A 26,001-nucleotide genomic window follows, 5' to 3' on the forward strand; every position below is an offset into this window, starting at 1 on the left:
ATGCACTCTTCAGTTAATATACACTCTGTTGTTTTTTAGTATCTCTTTGGAATATTTTGTTGATGATTATTCTCAAATTAGAAAAAAAATAAGTTGTTAGGATAATGAAATTGAATTAAGTTGTTCATTTGATACATCTACAATTACAGTTTGTGTAAGTCTCCTTTCCCCTAAGAGTTTCTCAGTAAGAGACAAAAACAATAAGGCCACACTGAACAAGCTTTCTGCAGACATTCTTCCTTGAGTGGCACAACATTGTGTGAAAGGCATATACCCACCAAAAAACCCAAACAAGTCCATCCAATTCCTTCAGGGCTTTTGCAGTACCAAAGGATAGATATTACAGAGTTGGGGAGAAATGAAATTAAATACTGGGGAGGGGGGCAAGTAAATGATTGATTTAACATACATATCAGACTGCAACTTTTGACATGTATTTCTGAACACCTCTGCACAATGTGAATTTTGCTACTTGGTGTAGCAAAATTGTATGTCCTTTTTCTGATTCTAAAAAAAACCCCCAAGAATAAAAATGGTATTTTAAGAACATTTAACTGATGCATTAATATTTCTGATATCTTTGATGTAGAAATCTATTTCACCATTTGCTTGATCCTGAAAGAAGCAGTTTTAAATAGTCTATCAAATGTAACAGAAGACTTAAATGTGAAGTCAGTTTTGTTAATTTTTTTAGAGAGCAATAAAGAGCGCTTTGAAGCTTTCTCTTTATATAGGTTAAAAACACCTTTGACTGTCAGTTGTGTTAATGGAGAGAAAATTTCTAATTGTTCTCAACCCTGCCAAAATGTTTTTTGTTTTTGAGATTTTCTTTAAAGATACAAGAACCATCACGTTTCTAGCACATACGTAATTAATTTTTAAGAGCAAGTTTAATTAACTGGTTTTACTGAAGTCCAAATTTCAGTGAACAGATCTGTGTAGTATTTATAGTCAAGCTTCAATCTCCCAGATAATTAACAATTAGGGTCACCATTAATTACAATGACTTGAAACCTAAAACTTATTTTAGAAAGCATGTCCTGAACATAATGGTAGTTACTGAAGAATCACTGTTGAATAAAGCCCAAAGATGCCGGATATTTCTTTCATGGCATGCCACAGACCTCCAAAACAGTGTCTCACAGGAAGGTGATTTCACTGTCCAAAGATGCTCACAGTCTTAAGGAGGAAAGGCAAACAAAACCAGAGGGGATTTTAATGTCTGTCAGCCAGAATGAGCAATTGAAAATCTGAAGTTTTTGCTACTTACCTATTTGTCAAAAAAATAACAGCTAGGAAATGGGTCATCCTGGAAGAAGTTATGAAAGAGGAGCATATGAGAAGAAAGAGACAGGAATGTTTAAGACAAAGTTCTGGATAACGCTACAGTGCAGTGCTGCAGAACAGCACTGCAGGCCAGGTATGATAAAACTAGCACTAAGCATAAGTGTAGCCAGAGTCATACAGCACAGGCAAGGTAAAACCTAAAACCTCAATTCTGACTATCAAAGACAGATCTTAATCAAATTATGTTACCAAGGAAGGAAAAAAAAAAGGAAAAAAAAAAAAGTTAAATGTTTACTTAGTGTTACCAAGGAAGGAAAAAAAAAGAAAAAAAAAAGGAAAAGGAAAGGAAAGGAAAGCAAAGGAAGAAGAAAAGAAGTTCAGCAACCTTAAATATTACATACCTTTAGGAACAGACTCCTTACAGTACTAAACACCCATAAGACTTTGTGAATCTAAACTACAAATGTAAAACTCAAAGGGGATGACTTTCTCCAAAGACAAACATCTGGCAAACTTTTCAAATTACTGACATTGTTATGAGTGCAGCTACAATTATACTGAGGCAGACAGAAAAATTATCCTCATGTGGTAAAATGAGTCACAATCCTGATGAAAAATTTCAGCAAACAGGCTATCACGACAGACAGTAAGAAAACCTAAGTTCCAAGCTTTTCCCTCAGATTTAAAACAATCTTTGTGAGAGGAGGGCACATAACACACATTTTCTCTAATTCTGTTAAATCTGATGAAATGTCTCTAATGAAGTGCTTTATACATAACAAAAAAATAAGTGGATCCATGTATTGTACCTGCTTTGTGGCACTTATTTGCTAATTACTATTTGGCAAAATTCATTATGTTTTTCTGGTAATTCTAACCATGCTCTTGACTATCTCTTGCACAGCACTGCACAGAATCAACGGGAAAGCAGTAGATGTTGTTAACCTTGAATTTGGCAAGACTTTCAACACTGTCCCCCATGACATTCCCACAGGCAAACAGCTCAAGCGTGCACTGTGTAAAACAGACAGTGCAGCAGACTGGAAGCTGGCTGAGCTGGAGAGTTTAGAGGTTTGTAACCACTGACATGAAATCTAACTGGAGACTTTAGACCAGTGGTGCACTCCACAGGTTGATACTGGTGTCCACACTTGAACTTCTTCATTAATGACCTGGATGATAGCACTGAGTGCACCCTCAATGAATTTGCAGATGATAAAAATCTGGGAGGAGGAGCTGATACAGCAGAGGAACATGCTGCCATTCAGAGGCACCTTGACAAGGCACACAAATGGGCCAACAAGAACCTCTTGAAGTTCAACCAGAGGAAATACCAAGTCCTGAACTAGGGGAGAAACAATCCCATGTATTTCAGCAGACTGAAACACACAAAATACAATTGAAAGATAATTAAAAATTCTTTCCTGTGAGAACATTCAAATATTGTAATAGGTTGTCCAGAGAAGTTTTGGAGTTTCCATCCTCAAAGATACTCAAAACCCAAATGGATACAGTTCTGAGCTCTAGGCAAATCCACTTTAAGGAGGAGGGTTGGCCTCCATGGTCAATAATATCATGATCTTGTCTTTACTCATCTCACATAAAGAATATTCTGTCATTGAGAAAGATACTGAAGCTCTCTATTAGATGATTAAACAATTAATTACTTAATTTAGAGCAAACTGGTTGGAAACAAAGGCAGTCCTGCCTCAGCATCCATGAGCTAACTGATCTTGAGGGAAGTGGGGAAATAGCAGAATAAATAGCAGAATAAGACTGGGGCTTTGTTAAAGCCTATAAATCTGAAATTATGCACTTGAAGAAAAGCCAAAACACATGATATGTCAGGGTATACAGAACGCATTTGTCAAAATGAACACACATATTTAACATCATAGCAGTGAATCTTATTTTTATTTGAAGTATAATATTAGAAAGTCACAAACAGCTAATTCTGCAAATGTATCTGGATATGAAAAGATTTAAACACCAGGAAAGATCTGCTTATTACTGCTACTGTCCATATAGCACATAGATGGAAACACGTTTTTCCACTGTTTCCTACCTCAGTTTTCCTACTGAGACAATTAAACTGTATTTTAAAAAGAAAGGGCTGCATATATTCTGGTTTTCCACTGTTTCCTACCTCAGGCAAGACTGAGACAATTAAACTGTATTTTAAAAAGAAAGGGCTGCATATATTCAGGCTGCTACACTGTCCATACGACAAGGTATCAGCTACCACCTTACCAAACTATTAGAGCATACACATACACCTGTTACGTGGTAAATACACTGCTAACAGAGGTTTACACATGTAAATGGGAATTCTGCACTTTGCTTTAAGAAGCACGAAATGCACAGTAAAAGGTGACAGAACCGAAATGTCAACATAACCTTCAGGAATATGTAACCATCTGCTGGATCTCTAGTATAGGCAATTGTTAACAATGCAACATCCCCATTAACATAAGTACAAAATGAAAATACATTTTGTATATAAAACCAACACAGAAAATAAAGGTTCTGTCCTCACAGCACTATCAATAAATCAGTAGAAATGTTTATATACAGATTTTCTATTATTCAAAGGCAAAATTTACCTGGCAGTTAGGCACTACAAACACCAGCACTTATCTTCACAGTTCATAACCAATGGGAATTGATGAAATAGATAAGTAAATCTTTTTAGTGTTTCACTGAAAACAAGTCTAACACAATAGAACAACTTGGAGACCCACAAAACGACAGAGAAGTAATTCACAATTTTAAAACATTTTCTCACAGAAAAATCTATTTCAATTGTGGCCCATTAGTATTTTTATGGTTGCCTTCCCTTAAAAATCTTCCTGTTCTCATAGCTTCTTCTTTACAATATTTCCTATTTTACTATTCTTCCCTAGTATAAATACTTTCCTGTACCTGTGGATCATCTTGGAAGTATCGGTCAGCTTTGGAAACAAGAACACTGAGAGTGTTCATACACAGCTGTGACATACACTATGTTCATGCTATTTAGGAAGTCTCCATCAACACTTTTATCTGTGCGTCTGCATAAAGTAAAATTCAAGAAGATAAAATTCCTTGGTTTGAGCAATACTAGGAACAGCCATGTAGAACAACTTAAAAGCATATGTTAATGTTCTTTAAAGGGTTAGTCCACTTACTTTAAGTATTCACAATATGTAAGCATATGCATTCTACCGGCTCTGTAAGATTTACACACTGTGGAAATAACATGCATCCGCTGAGCAACGGATGAATATTATTATGGCTCCAAGCTCTTTTGTTTAGGTAGAAAATAAAAAGACTGAAGTTAATTGGTGTATGGCCATTTGCATTGTGAATTAGTGACTAAGAGTGATTCTGAGACCAGTGGTCTGTCTTTTAGACCACACTAAGGACCATTTCCCCAGCTGCTCAGAAAAAGTAATCATAACTTCATTTGCGAAAAAAATTGCCTGCCTTTAGGAGATAATTCTGTATAATTACAGAGATTATTCCTATCTTTACTATCTACATTTTAAATCTCTATTACGTGTTTTTATTTCATTATATATTCCACCCTCCCTCTGGAATTCTTTTTACTCTTCTCAAGGATACAAAACAAAAACACTTTGAAATTGAGGTGCCAATTTTCTGTCTTATTTTACAGGTGCCCAGAAAAAATGGCATGAAATTATAAATTTTATTATTAAATACTGCGATTATCAATGAAACAGATATTATTAGCAAAGTAAGCATCACAAATGTACATAATTGCATTACTTACTTTTTTCTCAGACTCTACTTTGTATATTTAGGGAAAGAAAAATCTAAAAATAGATTAAAAACAACTGCAAATAGACTACTAAGCACTAAGGTTCTGTAGTAGCGTAAATGCTATTCTTTTTGAGTGCCCATGTTTAAGATATTTCAGTAAGCATTAAAATATTACCAAAATATTAAATTAAGAAAAGCTGGCAATCTCATCCTCTTCTATGAACTTACAGCACTAATAAATAGGTGTACAGCTTAAAGAAAGAAAAATTTTACGAAGAAACATGCATCAGCATTGGACTGTATCACACTGGACTTAAAAAACAATATCACATATAACAAAACTGGGTTAGTCCCTGAAAGAGCTGCACAGCAAAATTTTAAAATGCAGAAAATAAAAAAATCCTCATAGAAGTTATCAGCCCTTCCCTACAAAGAATGAAGAAATAAAGAAACTTACCACTTTCAGCAGTGAAAGAATACAGAGGATTCAGTGGAATACCCAGAGCACCCGGCAGTCTTAGCCTGGAGTGTGGTGACAGAGATGATGGTGCAGGAAGCAAGAGATTGGAGTTTGCCTGTAATAGGAAGACAAAGCAGAAAGTGAAGTGTAATTTCCTGGGTCACTTACTGATGCAATAGCTATAAGAGCAATATTTGTTTACTGTAAATAACTATTAAACTCCAGGAAAAAATTAAAACTCAAGTCGATGATGACTAACAACTTAAATATCTATTTCTTCTTAGTATTTGGAGATACAGACTTGGAAAAATTACTGGCACAGCAATAAACTGAATTGTGTGTTTATATATGGACACTAACTCTCAAGCAGTGCAAACAATGAAACAGAATTGTCTGAACCAGCATTTTGTTGCATCTTAGTGTATAAAAATAGGAAGACGTGCATATGCTCATAAACTTACAAATATATTAAAATAATTTCTCATTTTTGAGTACTCAAACTACACTACATCCATGAAGAGATACTCAGCACTACAGAAAAAAAAATCTTAAACCAATCCTAGCACAGAACTGATTTCTGTAAAGCAATAAACACTGAAATCCCAGGCACTTCCTACTTGCAAATGACACATAATATAGTTCCAGTCCTAATCTCCATAGCAACAAAGATAATGTAGTTAAAATCTGTTTTCCTATGGACTTTCTTGATATATATAGAGTTATTAAAAAGCAAAAGTCCTTCCCAAATTTTACTCTTGTCATATTATCCAACACAGTCGATGAAAAAAAAATTAATGATCTTAAGTTTCTGGTTGATCCAATTGAGAATTTTATTGGTTGTTAAGTATATTTTCACTGCCTTAATACACCAAAGCCAAAGCAGAAGAAAAACAGGACTTAAATAAAATATTTGCAACCTTCCTCAAGCAAGATATTCATATGCTAAAATTCTTGAGAGTTATTCACATAAAATAACATAATTCCTGACCCTTTCAAAAGTCAAGCCTATTTCATCATATAGAATAAAAGCATATGGTCACTCAATCCAACTAAAATCTCCCAATCAGTAGAGCACTACCCTTTGGCCCCAGTAAACTCTAGATCAGAACTTTAAACTTCAGTGATGGGCCAGTGATATTTTGCAAATTTTCAAACTACTGGCTGGTAAATTCTGTTTAAAGAAAGGAGACAATCACCGATTCACTTTGGTTTAACTATCTCAAAAAACAAATATTTTATAGAACTATAATTTCTGTAATTCAATAAATATTTTTCAGTTCGATAATGCATAATATTTGGGTATTGGCAGGTGTACTGAAATGCAGGTAATATAGCATAAAAATGTGTGTTGAATTACTTGACTGGGCCAGAGGGTATCTGCCACCAACTGCTCTGCACCACTACACCTGACCTTCATCTTAATGTGTCTGGTTTTTGTGCAGGAATATGGATTTAATTCTAATGTGGAAAGTTTACAGCAAATATTATCTTTGACTAACAAGGAATCTTGCAGCAAAAGTGCACAATTGTAATGACTATACTCCAAAGCCGACAGAAAAGTAAGACAGAAAATCAGATTAATCATTGAACATAATTTTAAAAAGGCATTAAACCTGCTAGATTTTAGTACAGTGTATAAATTTAAAAGAATGCTAGTAAACAGTAGCTGGGAAATGTAATCAGAATGGAGGCCTGTTTTTCTGAACAACTGCAACAATAAATCAATCTGTTTTTCTTACATTTACATATGCAAGCAAATAAGCTTCAATAATATAAAGTTTTCTCTGATAAAAAAGAATGGTGAAAAGCTATTAGCTTACATATTTACTCAAACACAGAAAAAATAATCTGTTCTGCAAATGTTTTGATCTCAGCTTCCCAGTGTTTCATCTTCTTTAATCTACTGTAAACTCTACGGAGAGCCTTTTTCCCTAGATAAATGAGAAGATCTCCCCTTTGCATGAATTTCTTGCTAAGTGCACACTCACACTATACCACAAGACAGAGGCTTTGCAGTCCAATACTTTAATGGAAGTCTCTTTCAAATTTGCTATCAAAAATTAGATTGCAGATAATATCAGGAAATGAAGACAGGTTGAATATACCGGCCTTTGGAAATCAAGCTAAACAGGACAGAGCAAACTATTGAAAACTAACACTTAATAGATGCTTCCCTAGTTCATCCTGGAAAGAAGAGTTATGAAGCTAAGCTTGTCTTGATTCTGTCCTAGAACAAATTATATAAGAGATTTGGAACTCTGTGTAAATTGTTCCTGTACAACACTTAATTCACTTCTCTTTACTTTCCTGATGTATTACGCAAACACTCTCACTGTACATGCCAAATAGCACACTTTGAAATCAAATGCAACAAGACACACAGAAGAGAGGACTGAATGTGCAGCCCTGAGGATTTAAGAAAATCACCTGTTCTAAAATGCAGCCTAATTTCCACTAGAATACTTCCTTCCTGTCCAAGGCCTTAAAAACACTATGAAAACCTTTTTAATAAAATATATTAAAAATTAAGTTTTAAGTAGTCTTACAGGAAGTGATTCACTCCTCCCCTTGATGGCAGTGAAGATGAATTCAGGTGAGCTATAAAAGACTGCCCATCCAAAGCAGAGACAAAACCAGAGTTTTAATGACCTTTCTGCCAATAGCTCTTATGTATTATTTAAGTCTCTGAGAGGCCCAAGGAGGGAAAAAAGGCACAACGTTGTAACAGAAATGGGAAGCACTCACCTAATAAGTGAGGAATTGTGATTCAAGCACAACTGCTTCCAGGTGAAGTACACTATTCTATGAAAAATTATTAATGCTCCTACAACAGGCAGACATAAGACTGTTCACAGAACAAAATTACTTTTTTTTTTTTTTTAATGAATGTGGTGGGAAATCATCGCTAAATACCTTTACAACAATGAGCAAAGTTGGCTAAGAGAGCCAACCATGAATTTACTTATTTTTCACAACAGGCTCTGCTTTCTTCATGCATAAACTGCAGCTTTATCAAAGACAGAGTTTTCTACTTCTGTGAATTGAGTAAAACTAAGAATTAAAACATTCTTATTGTTTCCATCACAATAAAGATACCTACATAATTTTTGCCAGGCTTAAAGAAAGATGATTTGCATTTTCTTTTCTGTGTTAGGGCAGCTCTATGCAAATTATGCAAATACACACTTTCAGTGAAACTAGTATACACATTAAAAGTGAATTGCATGAGACAAAAAATAGAACGGTCTAAGACGTGACAAGGTGGCAAAAGCATATATTGAGAGATAAAGCAGCCAACATGTAATTGATTCCAAGACTAGTACTACAGAATATATAGAGATGCTATTTGTAAGGGCTACAAAGGGGTCAGACATCGAAAAGCCCAATTTTAGATCTAGAATATTACATCTTCAAAGAATGCTCTTCTCTTCCTACACAACATATATCATCCCCTTGCTAGGGATAGTTATAAACTGGTTTTTTACTGCTAGATGGAAGGGAAATTAAAAAAAAACATAAATAGTAATTGAATGAAAAACTCTTATGAGCACTTCCAAGAGCCAGAGATGAGTTAAATGTTTTCCTATCAGAAACCTCCATTAACAGAATCACACATTCATATTAGTTTCTTGAGGTAGAGATAAATAATAACTGCTGCCAAGATTCACTACCCTGTAATTTCTCTATGTGGTACAGAAGCTAATTCTGCACTCTGGTTTCATACAAAAATTAATTTTTACCTTTTGTATCAAAAGGTTTTAGCTTTTGTGAATTGCTAAAGCTTTAGCACAGTAATCAACTCTTGGTTCTAATTTCTGGGCTAAGAATGGCAATGCTACAGAAGAGAAGAAGCTTAATCTATCTATCATTTGTTAAGGTTCATGTTTAGGTAAAAAGAAGAAAAACAAAAAAAAAAATTATTGGTTCTAATGGGACCTAGAAAGGAGGCATGGGTCATAAGACAAAGAACACAAGCTTATACAGGATCAAAGTATTCTCTATCTAGCTTAACCCAAGCTTTAATGTATTGATATCACATTTTCCAATTCTGTATCTAAGTCACAGAATTCTAAACCCTACACTTTGAAGTTAGTTTTAAATCCAGTAGCTATGCTGTTAAGTTGACACATGCGAAAACCAGAGCCCCCCACCTTGGCAGATTTGCTGTTTGTGTGTTTCAGCACCTTTGTCTCATAAAACACGATTCCAGGTGTGACCTTAGGCCAGGTCTACAAGGTATGCTGCCACCATGCCTGTCCCAACATCACATTGCCTACGTGTCTGTGACAAGGGCATGCAAACATGACCCAAAGACCAGGATTACTCTGCACCGGGGCTGCCTCACCTCGAGTGCCCTGCGCAGTTTCAGCTGCCGCAACATAAGAAAGACATTAAACTATTAGAGAGTGTCTAAAGGACAGAAACAGAGATGGTGAAGGGCTGGGAGGGGAAGCTGTGCCAGGAGTATCTGACTGTTCAGACTGAGAAGGGGAGACCTCACTGCAGTTACAGCTTCCTCATGAGGGCAAGAGAAGGGGCAGGCACTGCACTCTGTGGTGACCAGTGACAGGGCCCAAGGGAATGGCCTAAAGTTGCGTCAGGGGAAGTTTAGGTTGAATATCAGGAAAACTTTTTTCACTCAGAGGGTGTTTGGGCACTGGAACAGGCTCCCCAAGGAAGTGTTCACAGCACCAGCCTGACAGAGTTCAAGAAGTGTTTGAACAATACTCTTAGCCATGTGGTGTGAACTCGGGGTTGGTGCTGTGCAGTACCAGGAGCTGGACTTGATCTCTGAGGGTTCCTTCCAATTCAACATATTCTATGATTCTGTGAAATACATACAAGGTAACACCTGTGTTCTCATCTGGATTTTTAATGTTCCAACTCAACCACAGGCCAGCAAGCCACCCTACGTGTGGTTTCCTAAAGTTGACTTTCTCCACTTCGCTTGTCTGTTCCCAGAAATATTAGCACATTCTCACACATGTGGCTGAGTGGCAACTTTTAAGAGTTCTACTTTGACAAATACTTTAGCAAACCATTCATGTGAGTGTGCATTCTAATAAGCCTTCCAGCAAAGCCTGCACTTACATACACACATCATTTTTCATATGAGAAAGGGAATTGCACACACATTAAAAACTAATTCCCAATTACAAATTAGAAGCAATTTTAATGTAGTATATTTTATTCTGGGGCTGTCCAAAATGTGATAAATCAGGCAAGCAGTACAGCAGCCACATGCAAAAAACTATCCCATGCCTGCTTGAAAAGTATCTACCGCTGTCCCCTGAGTCTCATGTTGGATCTCTGAAAAGATTAGCATCAAGACTCCTTTCAAAGAAACCTCCTCCCCCATATCCCAGTGGTTGATAAAGTCCTGCAATGAAGCACTCTCAGTGTTTACAATCACTACTGCTATGTGACAGATATCAAACTGGACGTGCATTCTTTCAACCTCCATCCTGTACTGTTTGGAAACTCACACAGGGAGAAGACTCAGATTAACTTTTTGACATCTCGCACATCAGTAGAGGGCTTGGAGGATGCTGTCAAAAGCACTGATCATTACTCTGCTCACAGTGGACTTACTCATCCCAAACTAGTCAATGGAAATCTAGGGTTACAAAACTCCAGTAGCTAAAAGTTATTCTTTCAAACACAGTTATAGGCTATCTATTTCATCTAGTCACACAGTAATATAGAACTTGTAGATGCTTCTGCTAAAGCATCTACAGATTCGTCTTCCACAGTCCAGAACCGCTGGTTAATCTGGGAGTAAATAGTTGCAACGATAAAGGCTCTCATAAATTCTCTAACCCCATCTTTTTCTTCCTATGGCCAGATATCCAGAACAGTAAAAACATATCCTGGAGTATCTTCCTGGAGTACTTGCCCCAGACATAAGGCTACATGCTCCATTCTCTCCATGTTGTGCCTTTCGCTGATGAACAACTTGACAACATCAGCGCTCACTTTGTAGGTGAGCAGAACAGAATGAGCAGAAAGTAGAAACAAGGTTTGCTTCCTTGTGACAGGCCACACGTAACTGAAAGGTAGAAGCAGCATACTACTGTTACCCATGAGAGCTACCGTGTGGTGTTTCATGAAGGGGTTCACTGGGAGTTCACAGTTCAGAAATCTGTGGTCTGTGTGAAGGTCTGTGGGATAGCTTTCTTCCAGACAGTTTCAAAGTTCAGGCCTAATGGGGATGCCAAAGCCAAGGAACCAGACTAAATCTAATCCAAAGTAAAACCCCTAAAGCATGATGACAGTAGTTACAGCAACCCCAGCAACAACCGCTTTCATCTACTCATCTGCTTCTTTTGTGATTCACTACTTATTAATGCAGACAAAACCTAAAATTACATTTAAAAAAACTACATGCACTCAAAAGTACTTCAAAATGAAAAACAGCAAATGCAAACTAAAATGCGGTTCATGTCATTGTGAAAAGTAATTATAACTTCACAGTGCTATTCAGGAACATTCTGCATCCTTGTTGAATGCAAAATTGTCTCAAGTTGGGGAGTTTAACTTAATTAAATTTATTGCCAATTACAAAAGCTTTAATTACCGATTTGAGTATTGAGAAACAAGACAAAGAGTTAAACACCCAACCAAAGAAAACACTTTTCATCCCTCTTTGTCTGTCTCCACTTCAGGCACCTCTTTTTTCTCCTTTCTAAAGCCCAGTCTCCTTGGTTTTGACATTACATTATATTCAGTCCCTTTGGAAAGGCAATGGAAGGGTGGGGCAGTAGAGTAAGACTAGTGCATAGTGACTTGCTCTTTTTGACTCTTTTTTTCTTGCTCTTTTCAACTGCTTTAGTATGGGATCCTCCACCAGACAACATCCTTGGGGATTGTACCTGTCCAGCATGGATTCTTCCATTGTTTGCAACACATTTGGAGATGTACCATCATCTGTGTTTTCTTTTGCATGTCCTCGTGTATCTCCTGTCTTTCCCTTCAAGCCTACTCTGTTATTTCCCTAGTATTTCCATTTCTGTGTTGTTTTGTGTCTCTTGCATCATTTTCCTGCCTCCATCCGAGTCTTCTTTTACATCTCATTTCACATGACTCCTCGCATCCCTCCTCCTATATCTTCACTTGTGCCCCCTCACACATTTTCTTTTGCATTTCTCCTCTGCTGTGGTGTTTCCTGTCTCTAGTAGGTTCTGACCTTTTTTAAGTTTGTTTTCTCAGAGGTGCCATATTCTGTTTGGTTCAGTTGTGTAGTGGGTCCATATTGTCCTTCAATGAGCTGGCTTTAAACAGCTGTGCCCAGCACAGGACATGCTCTCCTCCCTGCCTTGCAGCTCCCTAAAACCCCTAGCATTTATGCCACATACAATTTTTAAGGTGGAAAGGAATCTCAACCATAATGATCTATGGATCCCTGACTTCACATAAATGGACAAACAGCAATGGGCACTAGCACAAAAAAAAATCCCTTGTCATCAGTACTTGAAAAATGGAATTAAGTTTTTTATGATTGTTCTTTTCTTAAGAGCTATTTACACCTGCATTAGTATAAGTGAGAGATGTATTCACTTCTAAAGACCAGATGCCATGACAACACATATGTGTTTTTTAAGTATACCAGTTCCAGAATATGGAAAGACTATACACTTCTGAAATTAATTAAATTTGACTTACCATAACAGAATCAAGTTTTTGTTTCACCTTCTGCATTCTCATTGATGCTCTTGCAGCACTGACAAACTGATCTGCTGGAGACATCACTGAGGTTTTTTGTACAGGAATTTCAGAAAAACTGCTAATGAAGTGTGGCCCTCTTGGTGCAGCTGTGGTAAGTGATGAACTGAGATCTCTTACGAGTTCAGCTTCCTGTTGAGCAACTGTAGAAATAACCAATATTAATGTCTCAGGTGAAGCCTTACATTGCCATGGGGAAAAAAAATTGAAGGATCACAGTCATTTTGCCAGCCATGTCATCAGTCAAATACCATCAAAAACTGTACCAACAGTGCTATAGGGAAAACCTGAAAGTGACATGAAATTTTCCCCTTACTACCTCATTTTCCCCCTAACTCTTCTGATCACAATATCTCAGTTCAGTTATTTGTGTTTAGTAATCTCTCATACAGAACTGGTATTTTTGTATTGCTTATAAACAATAGTGTTCCTCATGCGGAAATATGGTACTGGGTGGGGGAAAGAGTGGGAAGAGAAAGGAATTTTTCAAAGGCAATAAAGTTGTAAAGCATGCACTGAGTTCAAGTTGGTGACATTTCACATTTTTTCCAGCCTAGTTCAAGTGAGTTTATGATGCCTGAGCAATATTTCATAAGTTGACAGACAGGCACAGGACACACTGACTGACAAGTTGACTTTTGCAATTTTTTGTACTATGGTCTCAAGCCAATAAAGGTTGAAAGAAATCTTTATGGAAGTTCTGCCCATGATATTAATGAAACTGTTGGTGTATCTAAAACACACGCTGTCAGAGTCTTAAAAATTAGCATTTTAGTCAGAGACTAAAATTATTATTACTGTACTATTAACTCTTTCAACACTGTGGCAGTATGACTATTTTCTGAAAGCAAAAAGAGTGCTTTTAACCCAAAAAGATCATAAAGATAGTTAGGAACAATACAAAAAAAGACCGCAACCTATTCAAAGCCTTACTGTCAGCAGTTAAGCAGTCAGAAGACACAAATAACTACGACTGTGCTGTGTGGTCTCTATATGCATATGCACACATATATATATTTCAAACTACTATGTTAAGTTTTTTAAGACTCACTGTATGCTCAACAAAAAATTCTGAAGAAACCCTTCACCCCAAAAACTTTCATGGTTTTCTAAAATGCCAATATCCTACTTAATTGAGTATAGCACTCAATACCTATTGCAAAGTCATTCCACTTAATGTTCCTGTAAAAGTCAACCAATTCAACAAATAACCTACACTGAGATTTTATATGAGTAATGCTACTACTACACGTTACTTTAAAAGCCAGTACATAAAGACAGGATTAATTTGACAGACCCGTGTCCCTTGCAAACGTAATTAACATTAAAAAATTACTGCATAATTCATATTAACACATTAACTCTCTAGATGAAAACATCCTTAATTGAACACAACTATCAATAAAACCTGTGAAGGACAATCTGAATTTTATTTTGTATACCAAAAATTCTAAGTTAGCATTTATTACTATCTTCTCTTCAATATAACATGGGGAATAAACATATCTCTGACATAATGACATCACAGCTATAACAGCTATGTATCAGAAGTCTATGCACTCTCATTCATTTCTATACAGCTCCTCAACATGATTTTGTAACATAGCTGGCACAAACTACTCAGACTCCAATTAAGCTACTAATTAGTTTTCCAAATTGTATTTTCTGGATCCATAATCTACTTTGATATTGCAAAAAGAGCTTTTGTATAATGCTGCCTATATATGATAAAATGCTGCAAAAATCACACAGTATGAAACACAAAAAAAATTGAGGGACTTCTGGTGATTTTGGCTAGGCCAAAACCTCTGCTTAAAGCAGCATCACATAGAACAGGTAGTGCAGGATCATGTTCAATTCAGTTTTGGTATCTCCCAGAAAAAAAGATATGCATTATCAACAAAGGACTGATTTCTTTTCCTCTCAAAAGAAGTACAAAAACTAATAAATTGCTTCTAAAAATAAAATACTTACAGGTAAGTATCAAGAAAATTTGTACTGTACCTTTATAATCATAAATGTATACAAGGATTGGATGGTTTTGACCAAAGGCACAAAAAGACACCATGTGTTCGTGTGGATGAAAGGCAACATCACGAAGTGGAGATGTGAAGGAGAGATCAGAATATATGGCCACCTGATCTCCTGCAGAAGTGAAGTAAGTGTATTAATGCCATGGAAAAATATTTGAAACATTCAATACAGCACAATAACAGCTGGTTAAATTTTGTATTACTGCAATGTTTGCCACTGTAAATAAACATTCTTCAGTCAATTTCCTGATTGAAAAGTTGCATTTTGGCATAAGACAAAGGAAATATTGCCTGCTTTTAAGTTATTCAGTAAGTCAGAAAAGTTAGTGCTGTTGCAATAGCTGCAGGAAATGCCAGAGGAGGATGCACCAGGTTAGATGAGTTCTCTCGTTCTGATAAGCACGTTCTGGAAAGGTGGCGTTCCACAGTATTTGTTTGTGCTTGCATTGTACAAAGATAGCCATCTTACTTGTGGATTTCAGCTATATAATACTGATAACAGGAGTGAAAGTCGAGGAGAGAATTATTAAAAAATATAAATAAAATTAGGTCTTCAGCTGATGGCACTATAAATGCAAATACAGTGTGTAAACAGAAGTCAAAATCCAATAAAAACATACTAATAACAAAGTTTCCTTCCTTTTAGTTTTATAATTTTTAAAAAGTTTTCAGGCAAATTATGTAGAGGCAGAGATGCAAGCTAACATAGTCGGAAACATGGAAAGAAATTCACAACAGAACTATTAGTTATCTGCCAGTTTCAAAATATTTACTTTTTTTTATTTTAAAACAGATAGAATATAATATCATCAAATCCAAAACGGTATTCTGCTACTTCCTGCTCTTATTTTCATCTCTTTTACCTCCTGTACAAGAAACTCTACCCTACATTTTTGTCACATTTTTTCAGAAAGATTTTGGTAGCTATTTTGAAACTCCTTGGCTTGGGGACTAATTCACAATAAAATCTTATATACCACACACAAAAAATATTCAGTCTCTGACCACCCACCACAGAGATGAAGTGGTTCTGCAGAAGAACCTGATTCTCAAATCTGAGAAACAGAGAAAATTTACCTGACCTAAAACATTTTTTGTGCATTCCATCTTAAGATCCTCACCACATGTAAAGAGCTGCAGCACACCAAAAGCTGAGCCTCAGGTGCTCCAGTCATGCTGGATATTACAAATGTTACCTCTACTAATTTCCTCTAGAGAATTAAATCTCAGAGATTAATAACAGCTATTTAGAAGGCGGAGTTAAAGCTTCAGAATTTAAGAATGTCTTACCAAGTTTTATTCCATATCAAAAGTGTTTCAATAAACCTTAAAAAATCCTTTCCCCCTCAGCTTTGACAATTTGGCTTAAGCCCATAAAATAATTAGTTACCTGTTTCTGGATTCCAAACATAAGCCTTTCCATCTTCACTTCCTGAAAACAGGAATGTACCACACGGTGTTAAGGTGCTGTGAATCTTTTCTCTGTAATTTGTGGCACCTACATATTTCTTTGCCGCCAAGCTAAAGAAAGTTTGCAAATATAGAAGATATATTCAGGATAGACAATTTAACTTCTTAACTGTCAGTTCCCCCTCTATTTCTCAGAAAAATCAGCACACCTTGCATCCCAAATAGATATGCAAGCACACACTTTTTGTAGAGTGAAGTACTTATTTACCCTTTAATTTCCTTAACCTTCATAATGCACCTGACAGTATAGATAAAAATGTACATCCTTGTCTTTCAGAAGAAAAAGGAAACCCTCAGATCTAGTCAACAGATAGAGATGCAGTAATTTGCACTATCTTGATCCTGGGCTTTGCAAAAAAACAGGGAAATTAGCACTATTACACCAAGCTCTGTTAGAAAAGCTTTCATTATGGCTCTTGAACTTGAATGATTAAACCTAAGCAGTAGCTCTCTTCAGCTCTTCAGACCAATGTCTCCTTGGTCAGAAAAGCAGCAGTAGAATCAACAAATTTCAGACACAAATGCTGATTTACTATTAATGTGTTCGATATTATTTTTGAACTTAAGTATCCTAATCTTTTTTCAGCGAAACACTATTTGTCAGCACAGTAATAATGATCTACTACCAAAGTCTGTCAGCATCAAGTAGGAGAGAATCCACAAAAGGATGGAAAGAGGATAAATCAGCTTGTAAGAGGCATAGCCTGGAAAAAGGTATCAAAGTTCAACATGGACACTAACCCAGCAGCAGTACTACAATGCAGAATTTAAGGCAAGAAGAACAGCAATAAGCTACCATGGCCCTCAAGGACAGCATTATTTCATATTTGTTACTGCAAAAACAATGGAGGTATGCTGGGCGAAGTGCAGTGCATTTAATATTACAGGAAAATAATTTTAAACAATATTCCAAATAAATATACCCTAGATGATCCCACAGCAAGTCCATATTAGCCCAAATATGAGTTTTAGCTGTATGAATAAGAAAGATAGTATCTCTGAGATGTCATTAGAAGAGCCCTGCAAGATGTAAAACAAGCCTTCATATGAAACCCTAAGGAGAGGGCTGAACTAAAACCAAATCCCTGATCACATACCTAAGTGACAGGACAGCAGCATTATCCAAAAAGATCAAAAAAGCAAGTTGAAAGAGGAAAGTTAAGAGCAACCAGCTGTCAATCAAAGTGAATTGTGTTCATCTGTGACCTCCACCCCCTCTTTTCTCATGCAGGGAATGAACAGTTAATGCTGACGTGTAAAATTATCACTGCTTGGTATCTGACCCTGTGGTTTATTGATAGACTTAAAAGTCAATGTAACTGTGCGCTGTGGTCAAAGTAGCAGTCCTGGTGGTGTCCTCTCCACCCTTATTTTCCCAGGCTCTCCCTCATTTCTTCTCTAGTGTTTGGGCAGCTATCAGATACATTTGATCAGAGATTTGATTAAAATGAAAATTAATCATTTGTATTTGTAGGCTAATTTTTAGTCGGATCAGCTCACTGATCTGACTTACCCCGCATCAAAAGACCTCTAGAAATGATAAAAAAGAAATGCTAGGAATACACGGCCAAAGGTGCGGGAGATTACAGGAGATGGTACGTCCTATGGATAAATTTGCTTAAAATAATTATGAAATTGCACCCCACGTTAAACCCTTTCTTAAAGATTAATATGCATGCCCATCTTTCCCTCTCAAACTAAAACTCTCTGCACGTTTTAGTAAGAGGAGCAACAGAAGAACACTGCCTAAAAAACTACAGGTTCCCTCTCTTAATCCAGCAATTTCATGCTTTGATTGAGTGGATAGTTCAGTTTCTAGCATGGTCATTATAATTTATCATTTACAGAAAAAGAGAAACGTGCACCATAATACAGTAGAGTCCTCAGCTAGTTCAAACATTCAATCCACTACAATAACAGAATTGCTTAGTTTCAAAATGACCTTCAAGATCATTAAGTCCAACTGTTAACAAGCACTGTCCCATCCACTACTAAACAATATACCTAAGGGCCACATCTACACAATTTTTAAATACTTCCAGGGATTTTCTGTGAGGTGAGGGGTGGAAAGAAACCTGCAAAATTATGGATGAAACATTTTAGAAAAGTTGTTCATATCTTTAATGTGACTTTCCAAAACATAATGTTCAAGTGCATCTTATCAACATATGTAAGTGATTGGTGAGAGACTCTGCTCACTCCCACCCAATGAAAGTACAAGAGGGAATGGACATAAATTGAAATATAGCTAATTCTGTTTAAAAATAAGAAAAAAGTATTTTATTTTGAGGATGAATGAACACTAGAACATGTTGCTCACAAAAGTTGTAAAATCTTCATCCATCAAGATATTAAAAATCCAACTATATACAGCTCTGAGTAGCATCTTTAGAAGACTTAACATTGTATTCTTCATGCCACTTTAGGCTCCCAAGTAATCTAGGAAATTTTAGATATTCTGTTCTAAAATACTTACTCAATATCACCCAAAGACTTACTCAATATCACCCAAAATGTAACACAGCAGTGTTTTGAAATAATTTCCTAACCCTAACATTTCTATCCTTGATTATTAGGACATCTTTTTTCTCTCCAGATACACAACTAATACCTTTGCAGAATTTATTACCCCATGTAAATTTTAAAACATAAAGGAAATACACATGTGTCACCAAAAATACCAACATTCTGAGATCCATAATTCTCAGGGTACTGTCTTTGGCATGGATTAATAAACGCCTTCCATTCGGATGCACTTCCAAATGATTTACTGGTGTTCCTTTAATATCATTTTCTTTTATTTCCTACAGAAGGATGGAAAATAAAGAAAATTATATAACTTTGTGGTTTAAAACTCGTATTTTGTCACATTATTGCCCATTTTTCTCTTGCATTACTATTTTTCTACTCAATTCATTTTATTTGATTAAGGAAAAAGTTTGGTCCAGTACTAAGGCATTACATCCTAGACATCAATGTTTTACAACCACGAGGCAGATTTTGTTGTGACTGAATTTTTAAATTTCTGAATTTCTAGAAAAATTAAGCTGATGGCGGAAATGCTGACTAAACATTAGGGTTCTAAGGTATGAACAAATGTGTTTTTTAAAGCCTCTGGTCCATTTTATTTTTGTCTCTAGAGAACAAAGCATTTACCTGTTAGAACAGTGCTATCAAACCTCAAGTATTTTCATGTTTTATGTATTAAAAAAAATACAGAATCACAGACTCCTAGAAAATCCTTAGTTGCAAGGGCCCCCACTATGAACATCAAAGATGAACTCCTGGCCCTATACAGGACAGCCCCAAGGATCACACCATGTGCCTTGAGAGTCCTAATACTTCTTGAATTTTCTCAGGCTTGGTGGTGTGATCACTTGCCTGGGGAGTCTGCTGCAGTGCCCAACCCAATTAAGTTGCAAAACAATTTAAAAAAATTAAGTCAGTGAATCACTGCACACTGTATCAGTTCTTCTACAACATTTTTAAATAAAATACACCTCTGCAGTTAAACAAAAGGTAATGTATTAAAAAAAATTAATTCAAATCAGATTACTAGATTTGGAATAGTTCACATTAAAATTACAATGCTCATTAAGAAACCTGTTTACCTTATTGACCTTCCAGTGTTGAAAAAGGTGTGGAGAATTTCCTTTGACAGGTGTATCCCAAACTATTATCAGTCCTGAACTATCTCCTGAGAACATGTGGTGTCCTGAGAAATAATGTCTTATAAGTAAAATACCACAAAATAATAATACAGAATATAAACAATCTTTCGTTATCTCATTTTTGTGAATAGACAAATACCAATTCTTCCATCTCTTTTGCTACAATATACTCATTGCACACGCATTTTGCTCATATTACATAACATAAGCTGATACCACAAATCTGGATGTAGCATATACATTAAATACTGAGGTGTAGACCATATTTTTAGTTTTTTTCATTTTTATTCATATTCTAAAATATGAATTCTAAAAGTGAGTATTTACAGCTCAACGAGCTTCACATGATAGCTCAATGCTTACTTATACATTCACTAAGAGAACCTTGAACTAGAACAAATAGTGTTTTCCAACATTTTTTAAGCACAAATATTTAGTCTTTATAAAAACACAGCTTTCCTCTTTGTAGTACCTACTCCAGTGACTAAATGAACCACCTAACTATTAATGATGTCACTAATACTAGAAAAAGTTGAGCTTTAACTTTCACCCATCTTCAACTCTTCCTCCACTAGTACATATCAGTACAACCTTGAATTTCAGCTGTCAGCCTACCAGTTAACATGACTCACAATGGTCAAAGCTCCGTTCTTTTCTCTCCGTGCTTCCTATTCTCTGTCAATATTGAAAAGTTCATCACATCACCTTCCCACTCCTTCAGCCTAGAGCTAAAGTTCTCAAAATCTAATTACTACCACCTCATTTTTCTTTATCGATGGATTTGGGTTGAAAGGGACCTTAAAAAATTATCTACTTCTGACCTCCCTGAAATAGGGAGGGACACCTTCCACTAGAACAAAGCCCAGACCAACTGGCCTTGAACACCTTCAGGGATAGGGCATCCACAATTTCACTGGGCAATCCACTGCCCCAGTGTCTCAGTACTCTCCCAGTAAATAATTTCTTCCTAAGAAGAATACATTGCCTCCATGAAGTAAAGAAAACTAGTAAAACTCAAGATGGTCTTCAATTGGAAAGACAACTATTTGTAAAAGCAATATTAACTACATACCTTCTGCATCAAAACAAAGTGTGTTGATGAAACTTTTATGGCCATCAAGCTCCTGTAGCAGTTGCCCATGGATTTCTTTCACATTTGCATTCCAGATTCTAATCACTGAGTCGTAACATCCTGTCACAACCAAAGAGTCAGCAACTGGGTGGTACTTGGCAGTATAGACAAATGAAGGATGAGGGAAAACTCTCACTGCAGATGCTGCCTTCATTTCTATTTTCCACATTCTAAAAGGAAAAAAAGTTAGAATGTCTACTGTATAAAGCAGTCACACACAGAGGTATGACTGATGCCCGTATTTTGGGCTACTTATTCTAGAGGCAAATGCTTGCAAACACTTAACAATACCTGTTTATCCCACCAATTTGTTCCACCTCTTTTTAATCCTTTATTATGGTACTTTCTAACCAGAATTAAGAAAAATTTACTACTTTACACAGTATTTGGTCTTCAAAGCAAATTAATGACTACTTACTCACTTAATGGATATATTTCTCATTTGAAAATACTCACTCAAAGAATTCCATGAAATGAATTGGTTTCTTTCTTTCAGGAGTTATAAATAAATTAAGCTCTTCTGGGGTATTATTCATATAAAACAATATTAGAACAAGAAAAGCCATAAAGGAACATTTAGGGCCAATAAATATAAATAAAATCACATAAAATTTTAGAATAATTATTACCAGCCACACAGTCATCATGATCTCAAGGATGTTTACATCTCCTAAATTCACTTCTTACTATTCATCTATTTCCTATCCTTTGCCAACCATAAGTGTAAGATCACATTTTTGTTAGTGTTTTCTATTTGATGGTATGCATTTTATTAGTGAGCCTTACCCAAAGATGAGTCCACAAAGAATAAAATAGTACCCAGATCACTAAATACAGGTGAGCAGCCCATCACATACAGTATTCAGTTACAAAATGTTATTGAATTGTTTTAGTGGCACCCACTTCTGGTGAGGCAACCACATCTGGTGGCTATTGAAGAATTCTAAGTTTACTCAGAGGTGACTTAATTACAAAATTGCAACCTTTTAGAGTACAACAATTAATCTGCTATTTGATGCAGAAAGGTCAAAAGGAGTTTACTTATCTTTTAGAATGGTTTTAATCTAACCTTTAAAATAAAAATTAATTTATTGCTCACAAATAATGTGGGACTAAGCCTTGGGAAGGCTTGAGGTTGACACAGAACACTATATAAAGAAGAATTCACAGAAGTTCATGAGTTTACATTTATGTTACCTTAGAACTCAGTAGGAGATAATCCAAATAATATACTGATAATGAGTTTAAAGCAATGGGGTGCTGAGACTTTTTAAGGAGCTGAAGGCAACTCACAAAAAATACAGGAACTAATAACTCATATAGTGACTGCACACAGTACACAGAAAAGGAGGCAGACCACTGCAGTTTCAACATGCTGCCAGAAATTCAAGAATTGAGGAACAGCTCAGCCTTCTGACAGGCAACATAAATGACTGAAATTGATATTTACTTCAATATAAAAAAAAATTCTTACTTAATCCACTCCCAAATGAAAAAAAAAAAAAAGTGCTGAACTCTCAACACACTCTTTTTCTGCCTAAATACAAGCAGCAAAAAAACACTAGAACAGTTCCACACATACAACATATCATTTAACAATTCTTCTGTCATTTCAATTATGCAACTGCCTGTAGCATTACTGAGCTGCATATCAGAAATAACAGATAGGGATCTGAAGGCCTAAAAAAACCCCAAAAAACTCTGTGAAAACCAATGAAGTTGCTCACAATAAAATTGTACAGTGTCCCAGCAACATTTCAATGTGTACGTACAGCTTTGAGAGTTTTGGTTTTTAAATCTGAGCAGATCAATATTTTAACATTAACGCTGTAGGAAAGTACACTTTAATTATAGAGGATTCGATTTAAGAAATAACAGTATCAAAATTAATTTACAGCAATTTAAGCTGAATTACTTTACTAAGTGTAAAAAAACAAAAGAACACCACCAACATTCATACATGCAGTATGAACGTATGTATGTGTACACACATAACTTGAATCTTAAACTTTCAATTTCCTGCCTAGTGTTCAAATTTGTAAACTTAATTCTGCATTCATAGTATGGCAATTTCTCCAGGAAGAGAATATTACAACTGTCTCTGTCTTCTCAAAATAAAAGCTCCTTTAGTTTTTTACGGCACTATAGATTTAGACACTAGCGTTTTTGGAAAAGCTTTGGTTTCAAATACAAATACATTACAAACAGTAAATACAGATAGTGTGATTAACCCAATCACAATTTTTATATTATTTTAGTCACATGGTAACCAAATCTTTAATTAAAACATTATAGCACAGTTTGTAGTAAAACACTGAATTAGACCACTTTCTTTTCAACTTCTGATGGTATCTGCCAGAACATCCCATCATACTGACCTGACAGTGCCATCAGAGGAAGCAGTAAGAAGGTATTGGTTGTCTTTTGACCAACAAAGATCATACACTATGTTAAGATGACCATAAAATTCTCTCAGGAACTGTCCAGAAGGAATTTCATACACTAGGGGAGTAGAAAAAGAAAAATAAAAGTTTTGTAAGTATTTGCAGTCAAAAAGATGTACCTACCAGAGCCAAAGTTTAGTCCAATCTTAGGCTGATTTTCTGCCAGCATAAATCAACTCACTTTCTTTATTTTCTCATTCTGAGGCAACAGGATGAAATAATTGCTAGATATGAACAGACAGCAGGCATCTACTTCCACCTAGTGGTTCACGGATGTCACAAATGTCTAAGAAACACCTTATTTGCATTAAATTATCAGAACCAGATTAGGATTATGTTGGTTTTCTTTAAATTTTGACAACTATTTGACCAATCTTAAAATATTTTAACCCTGAGATAATTTTATGGGGCTGTGTAAAAAAGGAATCTAGATTTACTGTTCCTTGCATTTAAACACTTTGTGTACATTTAAGAAACTGCTCTTTCTAAATCTCAAAACTTTTATGCAAGGTCTAAGAACTATGCAGTTCAAGCTACCGTGATGAAGCAGCCAAAAATTTGAGTTAAAGGAATGTTTGCACTTCGACTGAACTGGACCATGGGAAACAGCAGCTTCCAGTAGTCTGTCTGGAGATGGTAACATTCCAGTATCCAACTTTCAAGACAGGTTAGGAAAAAAACTTACATGAAAAGTGTGTAAGGTGGAGGCTTAAAATGTTATTTCCCTTAAAACATTATAATCAGAAACTACGCTCTTTCTGCAAACTGATTTAGTATTTCCATTAGGCCTCTGAGCAGAAATGGTGTCATTTCATGCCATTAAACTGTGTATATGTAACCATGTAGGAAAAGCCAGTTCCAGCCCTATTAACACAGAAAAAGCATTTTCCTCAATGCTCTTTAACGCACAGAACAATCATCTAATCACAACTACAAACTAGAAACTCTAAAAAAGCACAATTTAAAAATTAACTTCCCTTAATCTTTAATTTCCAAATACATGAATTATAAGCAAAAAGCCAAAATGTATTTAAACTTACAAGCAATGGGATAGCCACTCCTTCCTGCACATGCTGCTGCCAGCGTTCTCCCGTCATGCGAGAAGCGGATACAGAAGCAGCCCATATCTCCACCGCGCAGGGAAAACAGGTGCTTGTTGGGTATGCGGCAAGCCTGGCTTTTCAGGGAACAATTGGTAGGAATATTAACTATCCAGTGCAGGGAACACACTCAGCTCCTGACATGCATGAGCTCTAAAAGGCTAATAACATCTTAATGGCATTCCAAAGTAAAATTCAATGTATTATAAACAGAGACAGTTTTGCAGCACAACCGAGGCCCAGTGAATGTGTATCTCTTTCTGCCCCATTATTGCAAACAACTAGCATTGTTTAAAAAACCTGAAAAAAAACCAAATTGAAATAAATTGTTTAATCTTAATAATGTCTACCATCAGTGATGTAAGCTGTGGAGTTAGACTGTAAGTCAAGGTTGTTTAAGGAGCCTAAGCACATCTTTTAGTCACCTAATGACTGCAGTGTGAACTCAGAAGCCCAACCACAGGCACTCAAAACTCTGGTCTTCTACCAAATAATTTTAACATTCCTCATCTGTATTTAAATATCTGGCTTTTAAAGGCAGAACCAGAGATGAAGCACCTCAAAAAACTGAACTGGTATTTTAGACCCCTTTCTTGGCTCTCAACATAATACCTCTTTTTGACCCAATGGCTTTTTCTCCAAAACTAAATTCAGAGTTTAAGGTGAAGGGCAATATCCACAGTAGCTACGTGGTTCTTCAATGTAAGCTCTTTCTTTTTTCATAGCTTAAAGATGTCTTCAACAAACAAAAAGAAAAGTCAAGAAAATGTATTTCTAATCAAGCTGAAGTCTGAGAACTGGCTTCTTGTATTACTTCTTACTCGTTCAAATTCTTAGTGAATTCTGCAGACTCTGACGGCTCAGGTAAAAAAATGCGTATTTGCTAAGGTTAAGCCTCCTTTACTATCTATGAGAGTTTT

General features: G+C 35.9%; 1 protein-coding gene across 1 annotated transcript in view; it reads right to left on the reverse strand.

Annotated features, from left to right (window-relative positions):
* Positions 1–26,001, reverse strand: part of AHI1 (Abelson helper integration site 1) — an 84,332-nt gene that overhangs the window by 40,579 nt on the left and 17,752 nt on the right. The window contains exons 11-19 of the mRNA XM_041470131.1: positions 25,022–25,154; positions 23,916–24,039; positions 21,478–21,707; positions 20,346–20,449; positions 19,420–19,538; positions 16,655–16,785; positions 15,236–15,376; positions 13,172–13,374; positions 5,507–5,624 (exon numbers count right to left, since the gene is read on the reverse strand). Coding sequence (XP_041326065.1) covers positions 5,507–5,624; positions 13,172–13,374; positions 15,236–15,376; positions 16,655–16,785; positions 19,420–19,538; positions 20,346–20,449; positions 21,478–21,707; positions 23,916–24,039; positions 25,022–25,154 — 1,303 coding nt within the window. The remainder of the gene's footprint in view (positions 1–5,506; positions 5,625–13,171; positions 13,375–15,235; positions 15,377–16,654; positions 16,786–19,419; positions 19,539–20,345; positions 20,450–21,477; positions 21,708–23,915; positions 24,040–25,021; positions 25,155–26,001) is intronic.

Source organism: Pyrgilauda ruficollis, unplaced genomic scaffold, assembly GCF_017590135.1.
Source record: "Pyrgilauda ruficollis isolate IOZ18807 unplaced genomic scaffold, ASM1759013v1 scaffold24, whole genome shotgun sequence".
Classification (NCBI taxonomy): Eukaryota; Metazoa; Chordata; class Aves; order Passeriformes; family Passeridae; genus Pyrgilauda; species Pyrgilauda ruficollis.